At 42.5% G+C, this 24,462-nt stretch overlaps 2 protein-coding genes across 5 annotated transcripts in view; one reads left to right on the forward strand and one right to left on the reverse strand.

The window, feature by feature from the left end:
* The first annotated feature begins 5,561 nt into the window (after positions 1-5,561).
* MALSU1 (mitochondrial assembly of ribosomal large subunit 1) lies at positions 5,562-19,146 on the forward strand. Its single transcript, XM_005290895.5, has 4 exons — positions 5,562-5,824; positions 9,606-9,784; positions 14,489-14,570; positions 16,636-19,146. The coding sequence occupies exons 1-4, from the start codon at positions 5,623-5,625 to the stop codon at positions 16,791-16,793; spliced, it is 621 nt and encodes a 206-aa protein (XP_005290952.1). The 5' UTR covers positions 5,562-5,622; the 3' UTR covers positions 16,794-19,146.
* A 1,362-nt stretch (positions 19,147-20,508) lies between these two features.
* Positions 20,509-24,462, reverse strand: part of IGF2BP3 (insulin like growth factor 2 mRNA binding protein 3) — a 183,032-nt gene continuing 179,078 nt past the window's right edge. For all 4 annotated transcript variants that reach the window (XM_024106730.3, XM_008170031.4, XM_005290853.5 and 1 more), the window contains one exon: positions 20,509-23,050. In XM_024106730.3, the coding sequence (XP_023962498.1) occupies positions 22,949-23,050 (102 nt within the window). In that variant the 3' untranslated portion in view covers positions 20,509-22,948. The remainder of the gene's footprint in view (positions 23,051-24,462) is intronic.

Raw genomic sequence — 24,462 nt, forward strand, 5'->3', positions numbered from 1 at the left:
AACTGGCCCATGACTGTGGAACCCACTTCCAGAAGAGATCCAGAATAATCATGGAACTCAGCACCTTTAAAAGAAACAGCATGTGATGAAGACTAAAACACACAAATGCTAGGAGATGTACAGTTCTCATGCACGCCTTAGGAGAGTCACCATTAGCAAATATCTCTACCTCAAAAGGAGAGGGAATTCAGACATGAATAAATCTCTTATTTGGAAACAAGATCATTTCAAACATGCCAGCAAGAATAAGTTGTATGACATGTTGCTGAGCAAGCTGGCTTTGAGTTACAGGAGTGCATTATTATTAACAAGCTTTTTAGAAAACAGAAGCACATTTTTTATAGCAGCATAACTAAAAAAAATGCCTCATCAGATTTAATGTTTTTCATACAAAAAAGGTCACATGTAGGCAGTGGCTAAGCATAAGAAAATTCACCCCTTTCAGGCATTCCCTCAGACAGTTAAAATGGAGTGAAAACTAGGGGTTAGAACAGATTTGCTCATCCAACCTTCCACTATGGGAGTGCTGTGACTCCAGCCTGGGCTGTAATGTTAATCTTCCATTACCATGGAACTGGTATTCCCTAATATTATATGCTAATGTATGCACATGAACTGTCAGATAAAGATTCTGAAGCTGCAACAGGGAATAACTTGATGAGTGAACTTAGAAGCGCCCTCTAACCTTTAACTTCTTGGAGGAGAGGGGAATTGGATGCAGGCAGGTGGCGTGCAGAACAAAAGCAGATGTTTCTAGACACTAGCTCATGCTTGAGTCTGCAGCAGCTTCAAGATATGTTTGAACCAAACAATTTCTTTAGCACAGACACACAATGAGATGTCAATACTTCACGATGCTAGCTTTGGGTTGGGAGCAGGGGAGGAGTTTCCTTCAAAAGAAAAGCTGGCTTGGAATTATTTCCAGTCTCACGACATCTTTTGTCTCAGAGTTAGTTTCTTCTAAGTATCTTTTCACTCACTTCAGCCCAGTGACATATGCTGCCTTATGAACAAGTCTCATAACTGTAGGGCTAATTTTCTTTCTCTCCTCTATAATTGGTGGCATTTGATCCAGTTCTGTTTCAGTAAATATGTGAGGGAGGAGCTCAGCATTAGCTGGACTCTGCTATACTTTCTGTTGTCATAAACTGCTGACATTTGGTTTTTTTAACACTTGATTTCAGCCTGCCTTAGCAAGACTATTCTGTATTATGCTAAGCATATTAATTAGCATTGCCTGTGCATTATATGGCTATAAATTATGCATTTTGTAGGCACCTATTATTCATAAAGTGCATAAACACATTCACATTATGCACAAAGAAATAACAAAAACTGTTTTTGTACCAACTGTGGCTTCCTACATGAGGCTGGATTGTTTGAAAGTGAGGTACAAAAAGTTTGAGTACATGATTATAGTTTGCACAAGACTTTTCTTTCCTTTGTTTTAGTATTCCAATTCCTGATCCTTTCCTTTTTCCAGCGAAAACACATTAATACAATTTTTTCAGTCCACAATAATTTCCAGAGCCTGATATATTTGGTACTGTGTACTTTAACACCACAATATATTACTAAATCAGTGTTAAATTGCAGCTAAAGTGGCTATTCTAAAGTAGGCTGGAGGAAGCAGTGAAAGTAGATGCTTTGCAGGGGCGGCTCCAGGCACCAGCGCAGCAAGCGCGTGCCTGAGGCGGCAAAATACGGGAGGCGGCAAACTGCGGGGGGGGTGGCCTGCCGGTCGCTGTGAGAGTGGCAGTCAGGTGGCCTTTGGCGGCATGCCTGTGGGAGGTCCACCGGTCCCATGGTTTTGGCGGCAATTCGGCGGCAGGTACGCCGAAGCCGCGGGACTGGCAGATCACCCGCAGAAATGCCGCTGAATCTGTGTGACCGCGGACTGCCCGCAGGCATGCCGCCAAAGGCCGCCTGACTGTCATGCTTGGGGTGGCAAAAAACATAGAGCCGCCCCTGATGCTTTGGCCTGATTTTCTCAGCAGGGTGGTATTGAGCTTTGGCTACACAGGAGATTTGCCCTGATTCCAGCCTACACTGGTCACTTACAGGTTTAAATTAGTGTACATGGTGAATTCTCTGTAACTTGAAGTCTTTAAATTATGCTTTGAGGACTTCAGTAACTCAGCCAAAGGGTATGGGTCTGTTACAGGAATGGATGGGTGAGGTTCTGTGGCCTGCAACATGCAGGTCAGACTAAATGATCATGATGGTCCCATCTGACCTTAAAGTCTATGAGTAACTAACCACCACATGTAAATGTTTGCTTTTTAGTTTTATACTGTGCAACCTAATTGCATTGTAGTCTGATACTATTATTATTATTTATTTAGTGCCACAGTTATGCATAGCACATGTTAGATGTACAGTATCCTCACAGAAATCACAAGCTAAACTGGAAAAAGAACAGGAGTACTTGTGGCACCTTAGAGATAAACTGGGTTAGGCCAAGCCATTAATTAGTTTGCAGATCAGAGTGTACATTGCAACAGCTGGGTGGTCTCCATTATTTAATCTATCCCCAAGATTTGCAATCAGGCTACGTACACCATGGTGATCAGTGTTGATCATTAAAGAGTGCAACACACACTTCATAATAGTAAGGCTGTTAATTCTGATGTATTGGTCATATTGCAACTCTGATCATTTCATTCTGTCTATGTAAATCTATCCTATTAGTTCTCTTGGAAAATGTATTCTTTTTCTTCCTAACCTACACTATAGTGTAGTGTTGCTGTGTACTTTTAAATAGTTGCTGCGTTTCACCCCAGAGTTAGTTGCATTTCAGTGGTGGATGAAATGATACTTGCATAGAGTTTATACATCAATTTGTAAAGAGCTCTAGTTTCCTTCAAGAGCATCATTATTTTCAAAATGTATAGCAATGAAAGCAAAAGAGAAGAAAAACTGAGTTCTCAAACTATTATGTTGTTTTTCTTTAAAGTGACAGCTTTACCTGATCCCACAAACCCTTACACATTTAGTCGTCATGCAAGTATTTCCATTAACATTGAGAAGACTTACTTGCATGAGTAAGGATGACATATATGAACAAGAATTACAAGACTGGGCCTTCCAACATTAAGCAAAATTCAACATTTTATTAACTATCATAGAATCATAGAATATTAGGGTTGGAAGAAACCTCAGGAGGTCATCTAGTCCCATCCCCTGCTCAAAGCAGGACCAACACCAACTAAATCATCCCAGCCAGGGCTTTGGCAAGCCGGGCCTTAAAAACCTCTAAGGATGGTGATTCCACCACCTGCCTAGGAACCTATTCCAGTGCTTCACCACTTCCTAGTGAAATAGTGTTTCCTAATATCCAACCTAGACCTCCCCCCACTGCAACTTGAGACCATTGCGTCTATTATGCAACCCTTTCCACTACCATTGATGCTTTACTCCTAGTTCATAATAATTTGTTTACCTATTTGAATAGATCAGAGTTTGCCAAAGAGCAGGTGTTATCAAAATATTATTGCTGGCTGAAATTTTCAAAGGCTTTAAGTTGAAATGGGGCCTTTTATGAAAATTAAAAATTTAAAGAAAAATGAGTTTTTTTGAGATATTTTGTTGTTTGCAAATAAATTTTTGCAGTATTTTCAATTTAAAAAAATTGAGAAATGTTTACCAATAATTAAAAAAAATAAACCCAGAAAACGGTTCCACTTAGAACACTACTAAATGGAAACAACTTTGACATATATTTTTCAAATTTTTTGACCAGCTCCACAAAATATGTGCCATGGGATGTTCCACACAGGAGCACCCACCCATTTCAAACCACACAAGGTGAGCAATAGTGCTAAACTATCTATATGCTCTGGCTGTTTTTCAGGAACAAAGTATAAACACTGCGGACAACGGACCCTTTACATAAATCTGTTTGGCAAGTGTTTTTTGCTTGCTTTCTTTACTGGCCACAAAAAAGATTTTAGTTTAAAAAAATGGGGAATGACTAGATTCTACAGTCCCTCCCCCTCCATCTCTTCATCTTGCAGCACTCCTGGGAAACTGAGATTATCACAGGTTAAAGGTAATATTTCTGATAAAATACTGGGAACATGTCACTGATTGTCAGTTCACATTTTCCTTTCTAGCCCCATCCTGAAGGGAAACTGACTAGCCTGGTTTCTTCTGCAGCTGTTAGTGCGGCTCGCTCCTCCACAGCCCAAGAACAATGGGAAAGAGAGAGAGAGAGATGCTAACAGCAGGGGACTGAGTCAGAGGGCAAATATGGGAACTGGGTGGGGGTGGGGGGGAGTTTATTACCAACCCCAAGTGTTCAAAAATCATGAGTTGGTTTCTCTCCCTCCCGCCCCAAAAAAGCCTGAGATTGGTTTATAAAGCCTGAGATATTTTTAAAAAAGAGTAAAGCTGGAGGTCGGGGACATGTAGTTTCTCTCTGCTCTGTTTATTTTTTCAACCCATTTGGGGCCACTTGGGTGTAGTGCTTAATGTGTCATGAAAGAGGGGCCAGGGCTCAAGTGATTAGGTGCTGGGGGTCAAACAATTTTTTTACTTTCATAACTGATGTTGCAAGCCCAGAGGTGCCGGGACTATGACATGCCAAGCCCAGAGATGCCGGGATTCAGCCCTGGCACAAATTAAACACTGCTGCGACCCTCAGGGCTATGAACGTACTTCTATTGCTCGGCAAGCTGCATGGCTCACGAATAACGTGACTCCAGGAGCTGGGGCGGTCAGGAAAACACCCCTGGTTGTGAGACTCACCCTACACCTGGCAGCGCCGGCACTGTTCCTCAGCATCCTCCTGCCACTGCTGGGGAGGCACACATGGCACCCCTGCAAAGAGCCCCGCGATGCCCCAGGGGTCAGCAGCAGGATCCCTCCTGGCCTAGCGCACTGATGCACCGACAGGCCCTGGGGCTCTTTGCTGCGGTGCCCCCTGGTGCCCAGGGCCGGGGTTATAAGCAATGGGCTGGGGCAGGGGTGCTAGGGTTACCATCTGGCCGGTATCTGACTGGCCTGGCCAGGTTTTTGTTTATATCTTTTGCCAGTTGCCAGAAAAACAATGTAGTCCGTCCGGGTTGTTTTTTTAACATGGGTCTAAAGATTTGCATTATCATCACAGCAGCCTCGGACGGAGAGCGAATGTTCAAAGTTTCTGTGTCCAGCTGCGATGGCCCCAGTTTAGCGCTAACCGATCAAACCTGCTCAGAAAAGACCGCGGCCAGCGCCGGGCGCGCGCGAGGGCGGGTTGGAGCCCCGGGGAGCGGAGGGACGGGATCTGCGCGCGCGCGCCACACGCTGGACGTGGCTGCTGAAGCGGGGTGCAGCGCTGCCTGTGGCTGGCCCGGGGGAGGGGCGTCCGGCTTTTTGCAGGTCAAAGGCGGTAACCCGGGTCGGTGCCCGAGCCCCTGGGGCCGCCCCAATGGGGACGGCCCCATCCCATCTCCCTGCCGCCCAGCTCCAGGCTGTCACTGCGCCTGCGCCATTCCTCGGGCCGGAAGGCGGCGCGCGGCCACTCAGTGTCGGAGGCGGTATTTACGACAGCCAATCAGGGCGGGGATCGCCATGAGGGCAGGGCAGTGGGAGGTCTCAGAACGCTGCCGCGGCCAGAGTTCCGTTCCGTGTCCCGACGACATGTGGCGGGGCAGCCGCTGGCTGCGGGGGCTGGTGCTGCCGGCGGTGAGGGGGCTGCGGCTGCGCCCTACAGGGCCGGCCCCGGGGGCCGCTGTGCGCTGCGCTCCCTGCTGGGCAGGGCTGGCGGGGCGGGCCCTCGGCGGCGGGCCCAGCGCGGAGCTGCGGGCGGGCGGAGGAGCCGAGCAGGAGCGCAGGGCCCCAGGTACGGCGTGTGCCGGGCTGTGGGGCGGGGGCGCAGGTGCCGCCTCCGCCTTAGACACTGCCCGTCCCCCTGCACACCGTCCCCATTCCCTCCCCGGGCTGAGCCGCCCGCCCCCTGCCCTGCACACCGCCCCCTCCCTCCCCCCGCTCCTATCCCACTAGGCAATGCCTGGCGTGGGGGAGACCAAACCTGTGTCTGTGCAGTGGCTTCTGGGCACCTGCCCCACAGCTTGCAGAAACAGTGCATTCTGGGACATGTTAGAAGATGGCTGGTGTACTGTAGACCAGCTAGTCCATGTCCATACCAGCTCAGACAGAACAAGTCCCCAGACTTGCAGACAGCATCATCTCCCCATGTTCTAAGATCCATTTGGAGTAAACTGGCTGGGGCACTTCTTGGGTGTAAATGTAAACTGTTCTAATCCCTCTATGGAAGAGGGAGCAAAATATTCTGTCATTTCAGTAAACACTGTCTTTAAAACAGTTCACCCCTCCCTCCGTCCCCCCGCCTCATGGCCATGACAGTGGGGGGTTCTGTCTCCCTTCCTCCTTTCCCAGAGAGTAAATCTTGAGAGGTGTCTAAACACACAGCGCTGGTGGTCTTGTTTGACTCCACATGTGATCTATATGCATGACTCTAGTTTAAAAGCTAATTCTGATCCTAAGAATCTTCAGTGGGATCAGTCGTACTACTAAGGTCTGTCATTTCACACCACTAAGATCCTTCCAATAAAGCACAGTGTTTCACTGCTAGGAATTCAATACCTGTTCAAAATTAGTGTTTTTGTAAATAAAAAGTAAAAGAGGATTAGCATGAATCTCCAACTCAGCTGTAGATAAAATATTGTTACTGTAGATTCTGCAAGTTTGGGCATGAACATACTATATAAATTAAAGGTTCCTCTCCTCTGACCTGTGTGTCTTGGCTTTGTGACACAAAACCATCCCCACCCAGGCAAGCCAGTGGAACAGGGTTAAAATAGAACACAGGAAAAAAGGAAGAAAAATAAACTGTCTCCTACAGTCAAAGATGACAGTAAAACTATTGGATTTCAGGGTCCTCTTCAGCTGTGGAATCCAAATCTTTGAAGATGATTTGTATTTAATGTTTTGTATGTACATTCTAATTCCTGCTGAGGACAGAGGCTTCAGGCTTGCAGAAAAGGGGGAGGATCAAAAGGGATCAAAACATCAGTGAAGCATTCTAGTGAAGTGTTTAAGTTAAATATAGCTTTTGATAGAGGTACAGGTATGTATACTATACCAAGTTGTTTCACACATCTCTGCTGAAGAAGATAAACTCTTTTGCCACAGATGTAAGCCAGGTCTCCCCTAGAAACTATTGTTGGTATAATATCAATGGGAGGAGGGCAATGTGAACCAGACACACTCACATTTCCATAGTTGCAAAACCCATAGGGCATACTTATTGATACTGGCATAAAAGTACTCTTTCTATTATAGTTTATTTCCCTTAGAGAATAAGTGGTGTCTGCACTAGGAGAGCTTGCTGATATAGCTATATCAGCAAACCTCTTCTAGAGTAGACCTATCTGTAGCAGTCATTGTGATCCTGTGCGTGGAGGGGCTCATGTGTTTGTTTTACAGGCCTCTGATCAGTTTCATGCTATATACATCTGGTTATTGCCTTCCTATTTGGCTTTTTCTCTGTATTGAGGCTGATAGGTGGTGAATATGAACTCAGCAATGCTCTGTTAATTTTACAGTTCCAGGTAGGGGAAGGGGCATTGCACCTTTGTGACAAATAGAAACCGACCTTGCCCTACGTAGTTAGGTCTTAGCTACACATATAAATGATACCCATTTGAATAAATCTATTTAGAAACAAATTAGTTAAAACTGTACATGCAAGGTGGTTGTGCTGATCTATGTCAGTTTCTGAATGGATTTCGTTAAATTGGTCAGAGTGGGTCTGTAGAAAAGGCTCTATGGTCTGTTAGAAATGATGAGATAAAGGCGAGATCAGGGTATGACGGTAAGAATGGGAACTTTATAAGTAGGGCCCTACCAAATTCATGGTCCATTTTGGTTAATTTCACAGTCATAGCATTTTTAAAATTGTAAATTTAACGGTTTCAAATCTGAAATTTCAGTGTTGTAAGTGTGGGGGTCCTGACCCAAAAGAGGGTTGTGTGTGTATGTGTCACAAGGCTGCTGTAGGGGGGTCATGGTATTGCTACCCTTACTTCTGCACTGCTGCCTTCAGAGCTGGGCAGCTGGCTAGCAGCCGTGGAATTTCCTGCAGCCAGGTGAGGATCCCAGAGGTGGGTCGAACCTGGCCCTGGGAGGTGCCTGTGCAGGGGAGAGGAAGTCCTGTCCCTCCCCAGCTTGTCCGGGACTAGCAGCTGAAGCCCAGCACACCGTATGAGCCCTTGGCAGAGACACCCGCAGCCCTGCCCCTCCCCAGATCCAGGCCCAGTGCTTGGGAGTTAAAGGGGCCTTGGGCTCGCTGTGTGTGTGTGGGGGGGGACTGACCATGGCACCCCCCTGATCATGGGGCCCTGGGCGGTAGCTCACCTGTAAGGCCAGCAATGTCATCCCAAACAGTGACAAACCCCAGCCTTCATACCATGCCATGCTCACTTTCGCGCCGCCTTCAGAGCTGGGCTTCCAGCCACCGGCCACCATTCTTCAGCTGCCCAGCTCTGTGCAATCTGGTCTCCCTTACACTAGCCAGATTTCATCAGGGAGATCAGATTTCACGCTCTGTGGCATGTTTTTCACAGCTGTGAATTTGGTAGGGCCCTATTTATAAGATGACTTGTTTCCACACTGTGTGTGTTATGCTAGGTCAATTTTTATATGTTTGTTTATCCTACTTAGGATTTGATAATGCACTTGTTACCATTGTGCCTGATGTCTCCTTATCACAGGCATTTTAGAACTTAAGCATTGTTTTGAAATATTATATACAATAATTACAAATAGTGACTTAGTTAGCTCTTGTTAAGTCTTACAAGTCATCTAAAGAAACACTGTATCTTAATGCTTTCTGTCTACAGTAGAACCTCAGAGTTACAAACATCTTGGGAATGGAGGTGGTTCGTAACTCTGAAATGTTCCTAACTCTGAACAAAACATTATGGTTGTTCTTTCAAAAGTTCACAACTGAACATTGACTTAATACAGATTTAATACATTATCACAACACCCCCGCATAGTGAATGTAGTATGTGGAAGAAAAATGCTGCTTTTAACCATCTTAATTTAAATGAAACAAGCCCAGAAACAGTTTCCTTACCATGTCAGATCTTTTTAAAAAACTTCCCCTTTTTTTTTTAGTAGTTTACTTTTAACACAGTACTGTACAGTATTTGCCTTTTTTTTTGGTCTCTGCTGCTGCCTGATTGCGTACTTCCGGTTCCAAATGAGATGTGTGGTTTACCAATTCATGCGTAACTCTGGTGTTCATAACTCTTAGGTTCTACTGTAGCTGTCAGAGAAGTGTCTAGCACACTGTGGATACTATATAAATAACTGATGTCTAGTAACAGAGTATTATTAACCATAAGCATCAGTTTAGTTCCCTGTTTTTAACTTCCAAGAGTTTGTTTTTTCTCAGTATCATTATTCTAGCAACTCGAGTTCACATTTCAATCCTTGTTTTTAGCATCATCTCAAATTCCAGAATGGCTGGCTACCATAGATTATAATTTAGTTCACCCTCACTCTTCATTGTTTTTCAGTGAGTTTAAGTAGACAATTTTTGTAATTTGTTTTAAAAGGGAAATCACAATTTGAAGTCTTGTTCTTTGTTTCAGATCATGCTCTTTCCAAGTTCAATATTGATCTTATCATCTCTCTACTGAGGCAAGAAAATGCTAGCAACATTTGTGTTATCCAGGTGCCTCCAGAAATGAGATACAGTGATTATTTTATAATTGTGAGCGGATCTTCTTCAAGACACCTCTATGCTATGGCGCACTACATGCTGAAAATGGTAGGACAATTATTTCCACTCTTCACTTGCTTTAGATTCTGAATAGTTTTAATTGGAAATGTATGTTGTGATATATTTGCAAAAGTGAGAATTAAACATAGCAAAATATATAAATTTTATCTGCTAAAGTAGCAACCAGACAAGGTGAGGTTCGTTGTTCTTATGCAGTATTACCCTTTGTACAAATAGGAGATGCTGAACCTAATTTGCTTTCTTAGGTAAGGAAATAAAATGTAAAGCGTAGACTGTGAATGGAGACCTCTCTATACGAGGAAGGAGGACGATTGCAGTACAGAGTTTTGTGGAATGAGAATTTGGGGCCCCCACACACAGAAGATGGTAACTGGTGGTGGAGTGATAATTGTTCTGGTTATATGTGACATCCTAGAATGTTCAAAGTTTAAAATGCAGCTGAGCGATCTAAGCAAAATTGGCTTTATTAAATACCGTATTTCTTTAAAGGAAGGCATGGCCTTAAACACTGGAGTGTACATCTGAAGAAGTGAGGTTCTTACCCCCGAAAGCTTATGCTCCCAATACTTCTGTTAGTCTTAAAGGTGCCACAGGACCCTCTGTTGCTTTTTACAGATTCAGACTAACACGGCTACCCCTCTGATACAAATAAACAGAATCCCGCTCTGCTGTGGGGAGAAGGAGAGCAACAGCTTCATGGAATTGCCTTTACTTCCTTGACCCTAGAGCCATCCACTGGAAGTATTGGGGCTGGGATTGTGGCATTATACTCTGCATCATACCCACCCCTAACTTTGTGGTGGTTGCTGACTAAGAATCTTCTTCTTTGCTTTCCCATTGTGCTGAGTGGCAGCCCCATCTTCTTTGGAGCAGAGTTGTGCTCAGGGCACTTTTAAGAGCCCATGGCAGCATGGTAAAGGATAGATCTCATGGGATCTGAGATTTAGGAGGTCAAACTACCTTCCAGTTTTGAGGGGGAGATGACTCTCACACATCCTAATACTACGATGTGTTGGAAACCTAGATGTGTAGACTCATTTTCTTGTCTTGTACCTGGTGTAAAAACCTGCACAGAGCTATAATGACCTGGCCCTAACTCTGATTTGATTTTTCATAAGAGTGGGGCAAGTGTTCTGGCCTCTTCCATAAAACAGAACTCTTCTGTCTCTCTGTGAGAATATCTAAAAGCGCTTGGATAGTGAAATAATGGTTATTGACTTTGGAACAGGGATTCTGCAAACGGCTTTTGGATCTTACAGATTTCCCATCTCATAACACCCAATTCCTTCCCCTAGTGCCTGGTTCTCAAAAATATTCAATTCTGTGGACCACAGTTTGAGTACTGCTATTTTAGATCATCTTAAATTAAGTGCATATTACCTATGAAGCTTGCATGATTCATAGGATACAGTTAGCTCCCTTTAAATGGCAATTGCTATAAAATTACACATTCCAAGCTTTGCTCATGGGAGTTAGCTTTGGGCCTGTCTAGAGGGAAAAGGAGAGCAGCAGTCCTTCTTTAGTTGGAATTATACCTATTAATCTGTTGCAGCACACAGCCTGTGCAAAATCTAGAAAGGAAATAGTCCATCTGCTCATCACATCTGAATCCTGGGAGCTTTTATTCTGGCTGGATTTTTGTATTGAAAACAAAGATGGGGTTGAAGAGGCTTATAGCATTACAGGTCTGCCCAAAAGATTTACAGCAGCTGGAGCAGCTTTCATGTCTTGTAATAGCCCGGTTTGCTCTTACTCATGCAGCACAGAGGATGTGTAACTTATACGCTTCACCAGTGGTAGCTGTTGACACTAGCTTTGTATTCTACTTGCCCTTGTTGCTGATTCTGCCAGCCACAGACATCCAAAAGGTGAACCACAGTTTTCCTTCTTATTTCCTGTATTTTCCTTGGCCGTAGGGTCATAGAGTCATAGACTTTAAAGGTCAGAAGGGATCATTATGATAGTCTAGTCTGATCTCCTGCACAACGCAGGCCACAGAATCTCTCCCACCCACTCCTGTAATATACCCCTAACCTATGTCTGAGCTATTGAAGTCCTCAAATCATGGTTTAAGGACTTCAAGGTGCAGAGAATCCTCTAGCAAGTGACCCATGCCCCACGCTGCAGAAGAAGCCAAAAAAACCCCAGGGCCTCTGCCAATCTGCCCTGGAGGAAAATTCCTTCCAAATATGGTGATCAGCTAAATCCTGAGCTTGTGGGCAAGACTCACCAGCCAGACACCCAGGAAAGAATTCTCTGTAGTAACTCAGATCCCACCCCATCTAACATCCCATCACAGGCCATTGGGCATATTTACCACTAATAGTCAAAGATCAATTAATTGCCAAAATTAGCTATCTCAGGGGTTAGCAACCTTTCAGAAGTGATGTGCCAAGTCTTCATTTATTCACTGTAATTTAAGGTTTTGTGTGCCAGTAATACATTTAATGTTTTTAGAAAGTGTCTGTCTAGAAGTCTATAATATCTAACCAAATTATTGTTGTATGTAAAGTAAATAAGGTTTTTAAAATGTTTAAGAAGCTTCATTTAAAATTAAATTAAAATGCAAGAGCCCCCCGGCCCATGTGAGTGCCACTGAAAATCAGCTCACGTGCGGCAGGTTGCCTGCCCCGCATCATACTATCCCCTCCATAAACTTATCAAGCTTAGTCTTGAAGCCAGATATGTCTTTTGCCCCCACTGCTCCCCTTGGAAGGCTGTTCCAGAACTTCACTCCTCTGATGATTAGAAACCTTCATCTAATTTCAAGTCTAAACTTCCTGAGGGTGGGTTCCTCAGTCTGACATTGATCACTTAAGCATTTGGGTTCTTTTTAACCCCTCCCCTCCCCTTTTACCTCTCCTTTTTCCCCCTCTGAATCTCCACTCCCCAATCATCCTACTCACTCACTCCTGGCTGTCTTCTGTTTTTCTTCTTCCAAAATGGTGAGTTTTAACAATGAGAAGTAGGACTGGAAGAGTAGAGCTGAACTCTGTTTTGTTAAGCCCCAACCTAGGGGCACCTGTGTTCTGTGCCATACACCATTCATCACTGCAAGCAGGTATTCATATTGATGTGATTTAACATACTAAATTGAATACTTACCCTGCATTACCTCATTTGCATGGTCAGTATTATAGCAGTCAGTCCTGCTGTTTCCATGTCCCCCTACGGACAGCAGTGCCTTTTCCCCTAAAGTCCAGGGAGCCTCCTTTTCTATCCTTCCTCTCCAGCCTAATGGAAAGGGCTTCTTTTCTCTATGGGCTGAAGCCTTCTTTTCCCCCTGGTGGCTACTGTCTGTAGCACCAGCTCTGTACTACTGAGCTGAAGCTCTACAGGAGGAGGAAGTCCCTGCGAGAGGGGAGAGCCTCGGAAGAGATTTGGGCTCCCCTTTCCTGGGTAACTTGAAAAAGGTGGAATTTGAGCAGTTACTTGAGCACCCACAAAAGAATGCCTGAACGTGGGAGTCTTCTAGACAAACCACAGGTTTTAACAAACCTGAGACAGCTTGGGGCAGGAGAGCTTGGACGCTAGTTAGGTCCATTTCTTCTCCCATCCCCACCTCCCAATGCATTTGTTAGTGAGCCCAGATCTTGTAAACTGCATGACGACAACTACTATTTACCTTTCTTAAAAAAAAAAAAAAAAAGTCACAGGGCAGGTGCATTTGGGAGCCTAAAACTTGCCCTACTGCAGCTTTGGCTTATCTTTCAGTGAGACATTTTAAAAAGCCCTAATACCTCAACTCAACCTTTCCACACATTGCTACCCACTTAGCAGTGTGTGCTGACCCTTGCTCTAGTTTAGGCAAAAATGCAGATAGTATTTCAACAGCTAAAGACGGACTAGGATAATATTAGAAGTATATGCTGTCAAGCAAGGGAAAGGGCTTATTTTTTTACTGGGATGTGTTGTACCACTTATTATTACCCTCAATTTTAGCTTGTAACTTTGTAAGCAGAGGCCCTTTACCATGTTAGGTGTCTGTACACTACCAAAACCAATAAGGACTGCATCTGTGATATTTTCCTATTGAAGTCAGACCCCCCTCCCTCACCAGCCAGGCCCATCTACTGACTTCCTCAGCACTATTTGCATGTAGTTGTTTTCATAGCTTATTAAGGCCAGAAAGGACAACTGTAATCCTCCAGCCTAATCACCTGCATAACAGGGCAGAGAATTTCATTAAGGAATTCTTCGCTTGAACCCCATAACTTTTGGTTGAACTACAACCTACTTTTTAGAAAGGCATCCAGTATTAAAGACTTCAGAGGGAGAATTTACTATGTTCTTTAGGCAGCTGTTCAAATGGGTAATTTTGCTCATTGCTAATATTTACATCTTATTTCCAGTTTACGTTTTTCTACCTTTAACTTCTGGTCGTTGGATTGTTTATTTATTTCTTTGTCTCCTAGCAAACAGAAATCGTTCAGTAGTTCTTTATAGACTATGATCAAGTCACCTTTTTAACTTCTTTTCAATAAGCAAAATAGATGAAGCTCCTTGAAAGGGATTGTCATGTTTTCCAGACCTTATTTTTTAATCTCTCTTCCAAATTTAACATCCTTTTGAAAGCACGGACACCAAAACTGGGGGTAGATTCCAGTAGCTGTTTCACCAGTGACATATTCAAAGTTTATTTCTTAAACAATTTGTCAGGCTTTAGCTGCCTGATAGGCTTGAACATTTGGAAGTATCTGTCTTCACACTGATTTGCTGCTTCTTTTACAGTACAAGCAGCTGAAACAAGAAAATGATCCTCACATTCAGATTGAAGGGAAAGACACAGATGACTGGATGTGCATTGATTTTGGTAAATATTTACAAATTTCACAGATGCTAGTTCCATGTGAGCCATGTGTTGAGGGCAGCATTTCACTGGTAAAATCTAGTTCCTGCAGATAAGTCCTAATACATAGCTCCAAGTATAATTTTATTGCCTGAATTCCATTGAGTCCTCTCCCACTGTTAAGTTTCATAGGAGAACATTGGCATTGAACACTAGACTAACAACTCTGCAGTCGCTAAAAAATAGTTCTTAATTCTCAGAGTGAGGATTGAAAGTTGTGGAAGGAGATAGGCAAGGATGTTTCAATTATTATAGATTTCTCTAAATGTTAATTTCATTGTATAAACCATATTATTCAATTGATGGATTTTTTTGCCTAGATCAGGGGTCGGCAACCTTTCAGAAGTGGCGTGCCGAGTCTTCATTTATTCACTCTAATTTAAGGTTTTGCGTGCCAGTCATACATTTTAACATTTTTAGAAGGTCTTTTTCTATAAGTCTATAATATCTAACCAAATTATTGTTGTATGTAAAGTAAATAAGGTTTTTAAAATGTTTAAGAAGCTTCATTTAAAATTAAATTAAAATGCAGAGCACCCCGGACTGGTGGCCAGGACCCGGCCAGTGTGAGTGCCACTGAAAATCGGCAAGTGTGCCATAGGTTGCCTACCCCTGGCCTACATTAACAGTACTTTACTACTACATTCAGACTCTCACTATTCAGCTAATGCCAAGATTCTGGCTAATAGATTCTTAATACTTAAAGAATTGCAATGCATTTCCCTGTTCCTCTAATAAATGTACAATTTTCTGGTGCATGTGTTCAAGTGAGAGGAACCAGATCTATCATTTTAAAAGCTGTGTGTCAAAATAGGGAACAATGAAATGATAATTATGACCCAAGTCTGGACAAACTTTGTTACCTTAGAGTACAACTCCAGAGATGGCTAGTTGGAGTTGGCTCTCAAGTATTATTGCTGGACAATAGTACACTAGTGAGACATCCTATGCAAACATTAATTCAATGAGATTTTGAGCTCTAAAATCAGTGATCAGAAACTTTGACATCTGCCTTTAAAAGTGACTTATGCTGAGAAATGTGAGTTCTACATTACCTACAGGGTCATGATTTCTCATTGACTGAGTGTTTGAAATTCATTTAAGGCATTTTTTCCCCGTACAACTTTTATAAGGTAGCTGAACATAAAACATCCTTGCTGCTAGTGTCTTGTGGGTCTTTCATTTTCAGCTGTTAAAATTTGATCAGCGCTTTATGTCCCTCTCCCTATTTTACAAAAAGGTCAGTCTTCTGCAAGCCAACTGAAAAGCCTAAAGAGTAAACAGATTTTTTATATAATTTACTAGGGATTTGTTAATCTGAATGTAGTTATCAACCAGGGATCTAGGGCCCCATGGGGGTGTGGGGGGCTGTGAGCAGGTTTCAGGGGGTCCACCAAGCAGGGCCCGTATTCAGCTTTCTGCCCTGGGCCCCAGCGAATCTTAAGTCCCACTCCATGGGGCTGAGCCCTTCTACCTGGGACTGAAGTCAAAGCCTGAGCAACTTAGCTTGCTGGGGGCCCCAGGCAATTGCCTTGCTTGCTACCCCATAATGCGGTCCTGGCTTTTATATGCAGAAAACTAGTTGTTGTGGCACAGGTGGGCCATGGAGTTTTTTATAGCAGGTTGGGGGAGCCTCAGGGGAAAAAAAAAAAGTTTACTTAAACTTCATTGCCAAGGTTATTCTATTTTACAGACTTGAATACACCTATATTTTGTAAGTACACATTTAGCATTATAGCATGCTTACACCATTTCAGAGCAAGATGCCTATCTTTTCAAATTTCCACATTAGATTCAAAACCTACATAATGTGGTAGAATGTGTATTCTAAGGGATGTAGAATAAATGGGTATTTTGTTCAACTTATATATGTTATAACATTCATATTATGTATACTCAGTTTATACACACAAACCACACTAGAAATGAGAGTTTGTATCACTGGAAGTTAGATTCCCAGTAGATGTCACAGCTCTTGCTTCTAACCTGAAATTTAATCTGTGTGTGTGTCTCTTTCTGTCCTGTACAGGTAGCACAGTGATCCATTTAATGCTTCCAGAGACACGAGAGATTTATGAGTTGGAAAAGTTATGGACTCTCCGTTCTTATGATGACCAGTTAGCACAGATGGTTCCAGAGTCATTACCGGAAGACTTCATATTTGGACTCCCTCACCAGGAGCAATGATCAAAATCTTTCCTTCATGAAAGGAATACATACAAATAATGCAGTTAGAGCATTCACCACTTCAGGATTAAAAGAATGAAACAAGCAATTTCTTTGGTTACTTCTGGGAAGAGGGGACACAGCAAAGAGCCACTGTGCTTGAATGCCCCTCCATTGTGCAGTTAGCGAGGGGCTAGGCTTACAGCAATACAGCGTAGGACACAAAGTACCTAACTGAATCTGTCTAGAATTGTGGGTAGTATGATTTAAGCCCCCTTATTCTTCCAGAAGTGCAGGGGAACCTTGTGACTGAAGTAGTCAGCATCTCAGTTGAAGTTGTAGCTGAAAGTATACTGAGGCAGAAGGAAGAGTAGCAGCTATTTGAATAGTAGAGACAGTCAACATGAAAATCAGTTTAAAAGGAACTTCAGGTACTATATCTGCCCCTGAATCTTCCTACCAGTGTTTGGTTTTAATACTGAAAGTATCTCCCTCTGCTGTTGCTGTATGTGAAAGTGAAACCTCCTCTTTACTCCAATAATCAAGGTCTTATGTAAATTACACTGATCTGAAGGTTAATTTTATTATGTCCCTTTAACACAATTTACTGGCACAGATCCATAGTGAGCAGAGCCCAAACCTTGTTTAATTTGAGGTTAAAGTACAAGTAGGGGAAGCAAAGTAGTATTGAGAAGGGCTCCTTTATAGTGATAGTTAGTATGGGGCAAGCTAAGGTGTAAATCTACAGCACTATACTAACATGCCATGCACTAAGAGTTCCAAGGTGCATGCTGATGTACTGCTGTTTGAAATGGTTTTTGTGGGTGGCAGACTAGAATGCTGTAGCTTTACAGCCTGGCTTGTTGAGCAAACTGATCATGTAGATGAGCCTTAATGGGGATTTTGTACCTAAAACCAAACAGCTCCTGTGCAATTTAGCCTAACATTTTCTCAGATGCTTGAACCTGAAAAGAAAACTCTACACATTCAGCAGAAGGAAGAAACTTGGAAAGGAATGCTTAAAACCACTCTGGCTAATGTTGAGCTTTGCCTAGCAGATATGTCTAAATTCATTCCAAAGGGGTACCGTGAAGTCATTAAGGTAGGGAAAGGTCACTAATTTAAGAAAGGATTGGGAGAGGAGTAAAGAGGAGATGGACCAGTGCTATTAAACAGCGCTAAAGAGGGCAAGTCAAGGCAGAAAAAATGATTTGGGGAAAAGCAACATCATAAATAACTTGATTCTTTTTAAACAGAAGCACTGTGCTCTTGAAGATAGAGACATTCCACCTATGGTATAGTCTGCTATTCTGTAACAATTAGCTGAGGCTCACTTGTGCTCAGAATTGATATGTTCTACAGTACTGGGATACTCTGCTTTCCGGATGCCTTCTGGTGTTTTCAAAGCACCCAGTCCAAAGAGAATTTCAGATTACTTATTGGGAGAGTTTCCTTTTCAATATTTTGCCAATAAAATCTGCTCTTATGTGAAACAAATTGAAGTAGAAGTTTAATCTCTCCATCAAGCATCCCCAGCTTTAGTCAAAACACACAAAAGGGTGAGCCAAGAGTCCTCTGACAAGTATCGTACAAAACTACATTGAAATCTTGAGTACTAGTGCAGACAGCCACAGCTATCTCTTAGCCCCAAACAGTACCACAAAGCTGCTATTGCAGGCATACAAGTAGAAATTACACAAGGTCTAGTTGCATTCAAAAGTTATGCAACTGTTGGGCTACACTTTAGCTATAAAGCCAATGCAAAGCAGGTGCTCGTCACCTACCTTGGAGGTGATCATGTAGCATTAGCACCGTGTCCTTGTCCTATGAATGGCAGAGTTCTAACACCAACATAGCAGACAACTCAGACAAAACTAATTATTGATCAAAATAAAAATCAGCCCTAAAAGCCATGAACGCAGGAGCTAATGATTAATGAAAGCTAGGCACAACAAGAAGTTTAATGTGAGAGACTATCACAATAACTTCATAGAAATGCTAATGTCTTTGGCAGGATTTTCTGTAACACGATGAAAAGTCTGCACAGTTCTCTAATAAGCCATTGAGGCAAGAAATATTCCAATTGATGACAAGACCGGTACACAAATTAAGCAGATGTTACAATGAAATATGTTAGTAGCCAAATGTATTGCAGATTGCTTTTTTTGCATGCCTCAAATTACAAGGTATCAGCCTGTCCTGATCTACATTATATTTGTCTTTATGGCTACTTTAACCCTGTTAGGCTTAGAACCCTTCCAAGATTCACACATGAAATTTTACACTTGTAGCACTAGTTTAGTAGTAAGGAGTGCAAGTGACTAAGTATTTATTAGCCCACTGAATATGTATTAAAAAAAACTCTTGAAGGACACTTGTTTTCATTGTCTTCTGTCCATTGTAAATGGTTTGAAAAGCAGTAGCTTGTTAAATAGAAAAACCTTCCCTAAAGATACATCAAATCATGTCCTGGCATCTTTGGCAGTTACATATACAGAAATACTAGCGTAACACTGCCTCTGAGACCAAAGACACAAAATTCCGTAACTCAAATGAGGAAGGCTTTACTTTCATGGGGCTTTGCACAGGAATTCCAAGGAATTTAGAAGAGTACAGACTTAAAAATTACCAGTAATAAAAACCATGGTAATGTGAAATATATCAGGAATTTACCATTTTCTGGGTATTCCAATTAGTGGTGGGTGCTATTATACAAGGGGGAAAGTTTGGGAATCTTTCCTCTGACTAGTAAGATGTTTGAGGAAAATAAATCTTGCTAAGCAGTTCTAGATTTTGCTTTGCAATTAATTTTTAAAGATACAGAATGTAAAACCTCTTTATTCTCGCGCTCTCACTCACACATACACAAATCACTTCACTTTTCAATTCTCCATTAATGTTACGCTCAGTGGTTTGAGCGTTGGCCTGCTAAACCCAGGGTCGTGAGTTCAATCCTTGAGGGCACCATTTAGGGATCTGGGGCAAAAATCTGTCTGGGGATTGGTCCTGCTTTGAGCAGGGGGTTGGATTAGATGACCTCCTGAGGTCCCTTCCAACCCTGATATTCTATGATTTTATTACCAGCACTTAAGCCTAATTGTCAAGAGTAGATGCCACCTCACAGAAGTTGGGGGGAAGGAATAAGATACAGTGCCACTTTTTGCACATTACCATCACAGATTCCATCTGCCCTCCAAATTACAGGGAAGAGCTATTTGTGTGTCTTGTCCATAATAAGAGGGTCAAAGCAGAAGACCAGAACAAATGGCAGCCAAAAATAAAACGTCTATAACTCCAAGTGGATAATCTAGATCGCTTTCCTAAGGGCTGTTATATATTCCTTGGCATTCATATGCTTGGTTGTGACGGGCAGGCACAGAGCCTTTCCAAAAAGATCTAGGCAACCTAGAACAAAATCCCACACAATAAAAATGAAGCCATTAATTGCAAAGTGTACTGTGGGCAGCATAATATTGATATAGGGGAGGAGAGAAGAAAAAGTTATAAACCACAGAGATGAATGCTGGTGCTGGGCCAGGTGAAAATTCTGACTGCATCAGACTGTTGTTGGCTACCCTAAAGATTGTGGAATACCTGTGGATTGCTGCAGAGTTCCTTATATAAATATTAATAAAAATAAAAGAAAGCCATAAAAAACCTGATAATTAGAGCAAACAAATGCTTGCACTATTCATATCACATCTTTAGTTTAAAAACAAAAACACATAACTATATCTGATGATAGGAGTTAAACTCTTTATTCCATTCAGAGGCATCTGGCAAGTGGAGCTGCGTTGGGGGGCACATTACAGATGAAAAAATGATCCATACTTTGCGGATATTGAAATAATTTACAGTATTTACTTTCTAGCTATTCCCAAATACTCCAAATTACCAAGTCTCAATTGAAAATAAGAACATGATTTACCACACTAAGTATAGAAATTTAAGAGAGATGACAGTATTTAAATCAGCAAATGTAAATGCATTGCCTATTTGTAAAATAACTTTTATGGAAAATAATAAAGTCAAATCCTTCTCAAATGTTAAGAAAGGAAAATTGGACTTAGACTTAAGCCTCAACAAAAATTAAAATGCTATGACTTTTTATAACTTCAGTAATTTTAAATTCATTGCAAGAAAAAATTCTCCTAAAGGCTAGATGGTCACTGTCAAAAAAGGAAAAAAAAAAACCCTCATTTTTCTCTGCTAAAACTACAACATAAGTTTATGGTTTTTAAACCAATTAGTAAAGAAGAGATGCAGGAAAAACACTTCAGACCATTTTCAAAATTATCTAATCTGTACAACAATGATCTTTGGGAAAATTATCTATTCTATGTGAAATGCCTCTATTTCAATATGAATCTAAGAGGTAGATCAACAAAATGATGAAACGTTTTTGCTAGTTGTGCCCCTCAAATCAGTGCAGCATGGTGATTCTGATCATCTCATGCACAAAAACATCACACAAAAAAAGGTTCAGAGGTAATAGCATGGCTCTGTAGACCACACACATACAGGCGCACACGCGCACACACACAGCAGTCTTTATGCACCATGTGTTGCCACATCTTTAAAACTGAGGTAGACTGAAGTTTATTGTAGAAACTTGAATGTGTTATATTACCACAATCATTATTCAAATTACATTCTGAAATTAAAAAATTTGGTAGCTTTCCTGTTATCCCTGCCTTTTGACAATTTGTCTCTTCCTTTAATGGTTGGTTGCAGAATGTGAATAAATCCTGCTGCATCTATATAAGCCAGACTAGAGGTTGTGTTATATAGTTTAAAACCTTCCAAAGTGGCTTAGTGTGGCCCATAACAGCGGCTGGATATGTAAACTTAGCCTTTCCTTATCTTTAAACACGATCAAACAGTGTTTGACCTTCCCCCATCGTGGTAACTGAAAGCAGGATGATGCGACCTGCAGGAAGCAGAGACCATACAGCCTCGAAACTACTCCAGCAGATCAAGTGTTCTATCAAACTGAAGATGAAGCTTGCTCTTTGAACAGAATGGCAAAGTCCAAACGGGCTGCAAATGTTTACATGTAGCATTATTAGGTAGTGATGGTCAAAGGCACAAAGGGTTCATGCATTCAATCAAAGTAGCACAAAAATAATAAAAAAATTCAGTCTCCTAATTTTTCCCTCAACCCCAGCCTCTTGCCATCACTTCCTTGTTCTGTTCCCAAAAAAGTACCGTCAAACTTTTTCATCCCATCTTAAAAGAAAAATAAACGGCATTGCTGCTATCAGAATGTTGGCATCATTCGCTATCTTTTGAACATTCGCTGAAATTTTTTTTTTTAAACAAATGGTGGTGTTGAAACGCTCAGAAAATCTGAGGTTATACTTTTTTTTTTTCCATCTTACTCCCATCAGCCAGCAGCTAGAAGTATCCTACTATATCCCCACCCCCACCCCCAATAATTCTGTAGTACTCCTGGCTGGTGGCTGATCAAATTTTAATTTTTTTTAAAAAAATAAAATGCTCAAGAACTATTAGCTTTATAAAGTATACAAAAAAAAGCGCAAAAAGGAACAATTTCTCATTGAGGTACTAAATGCCTGAGGTAGTTTAGTAAAATGCATATTTATCTTTTTATGCCCTGGCCAACACCGTTCAACACTTCCCTTAGGTTATTCATGGCAGTGTTATGTAAAAATGCAACCAAATTTTTAAAAAAATGCCACTTGTTTAACATTGGGACTAACACTTAAACTCTTGTCAATACCCTTGCTCTAACCCCACCCCACCCCCAACCCACCCTCCAATTGTGTTTCTTCTTTTACAACTGGACCTGTAAGAGCAATGCCTTTTCTTTTTTTTTAAACCAGTGAACTCAGAAGAGAAAGCTTCATTAAACCAAGTTCTAAAATTGCTGGGGAATAATAAGAACAATAAAAAAGACTAACAAGTTTATGTTAAATTGTGAGAATAGAACAAAAGGGAAGTGAAGGGGTCCTTATTTTAAAGCTGGGTTTCAAAAGTTTGAGAGAGCCTAAAGAATACATTCTCAGAGACAGCGTTCAATGGTTGCCTGGTCCTCAAACAGGTGACTGGCTTGGTGAAGCTTCTGCATACAACTCCAACAGGTGTTCAAAACCTGTCTGTTACAGTCTGTCTTTGGTCTGGCATCTGTCTCTGATGGGCCATTTCCTAAACCTTTATTTTCGTCTTGGCTGAGGCTGTCCACTTTGCGCTGTTTTTTGCTGTTGCTGCTGCCTTCTTACCTGAGCCAGTATTTCCTGAATTTTTCTCTGGGCAAGCTGTAGGATATAAACAAAAAGATGTTGCTATGCTGCAACTGGTCCTGGTTACGCTACACTTGGTCGTTTCACTGTTACTTTGCCTTTTTCCTCCACCCACCATGATTTGTTTGTCGCATTTGCCTGTTGTCCCTTATCATAGGGATAGAACCCTGCAAATGCGCGGATATCTGTGGGCCATTTTTGCAGCTCGGGGCTTAGATGCAGATACAAATTTTGGATCTCCGCAGGGCTCTAGTGATCTCCCCACAGAAATCAGGGTGACACTGTAATGGACAGGAAAGGTGACAAGGCAGAGGCTCTGGCCCCAACCGTAGAAGGTATGAGGGGTCTGGGAGGTGGGCAGGTGTGAGGTGGAGGTGGCTGGGACAGAGCTCTGACTGCAGCACACACACACACACACACACACACACTCCAACGGAGCAGCTATCTCCCAGCCATCAGGCTCCAGCTTGGCTCTCTCAATCACACAACTCCCAGCGGGCTGCAATATGTGGCAACAGCCCACTAGGCATTCTGGGAGTTGTAGTCCTCAGCTTGCTCAGAGGAGATAAACTACAACTCCCAGATGGGAGTGTGACCGTGTGCTTTTGCACAGTGAGCCACGTGCCATTTTGAAAGAGGTGTCATTGTACTTTGAACTAGTGCGCGGCAACAGCAGGCGCTGTGAGGAGAGAAGTTGTTGCTGCTGTCTGTCCTAGCTGGGTCTGCGTGTGTGAGAGCCACTGGGGCGGTGCAGGGGTGTCTGAGAGCCCCACTGAGAGGGTGGCACTGCACACAAGGGCCCAGGATTGTAGCCTCCCTGCCTGGAGAGGGGAAGGGGGATGCGGTGGGTGAAAGAGCAGGTGGGTCTTTGGGGAGAAGTGGGGGACGGTTGGGAGTTGGGGGCTTGGGCACAGCCCTGTGTCACTGGTGCGCAGTGACCTGTGGAGCTGTTATTAGAGCCCTGAAAATCTGCGGATATCCACAGACCATTTTTGTGGATCATGAATCAGATGCGGATACAAATTTTGTATCCATGCAGGGCTCTACATATGACTGTAAACTGTTTTGGGCAATAATTTCTCTCTCCTTTTTGTTTGTTTATTATTGCCTTGTGTAAAGTGCCTAGCAACCGTAATACAAATATATAAAGAAAAAAACACATTTAAGGAAGTGTACAAAGTTTATCAAAATGTTATTCAAAAATTAGGACTCAGGGAAATTGGGGAAACGACAAACATAGCCCTTGATTAGCACTCCCCCCGTAGCTAAAGCCCCAAGTCCCATGATCCCGTATGGCTGAAGCCGGGAATGGAGCCACAGGGCTCAAGCTCGAAGCCCCAAACACCCCGTGTAGCTGAAACTGGGAGCGGAGCCCGCAGGGCTGAGCCCTGAGCCTCAGCGCTCCCCCCAGATCTAAAGTCCTGAGC

Source organism: Chrysemys picta, chromosome 2 (assembly GCF_011386835.1).
Source record: "Chrysemys picta bellii isolate R12L10 chromosome 2, ASM1138683v2, whole genome shotgun sequence".
NCBI classification, from domain to species: Eukaryota; Metazoa; Chordata; order Testudines; family Emydidae; genus Chrysemys; species Chrysemys picta.

Bases quoted from the DNA above. Each gene is read 5' to 3' on its own strand.
- MALSU1 (XM_005290895.5), top strand. From the start codon at position 5,623: ATGTGGCGGGGCAGCCGCTGGCTGCGGGGGCTGGTGCTGCCGGCGGTG. The intron at 9,785-14,488 runs GTAGGACAATTA...CTTCTTTTACAG, and splicing joins CGCACTACATGCTGAAAATG to TACAAGCAGCTGAAACAAGA. The intron at 14,571-16,635 runs GTAAATATTTAC...TGTCCTGTACAG, and splicing joins CTGGATGTGCATTGATTTTG to GTAGCACAGTGATCCATTTA.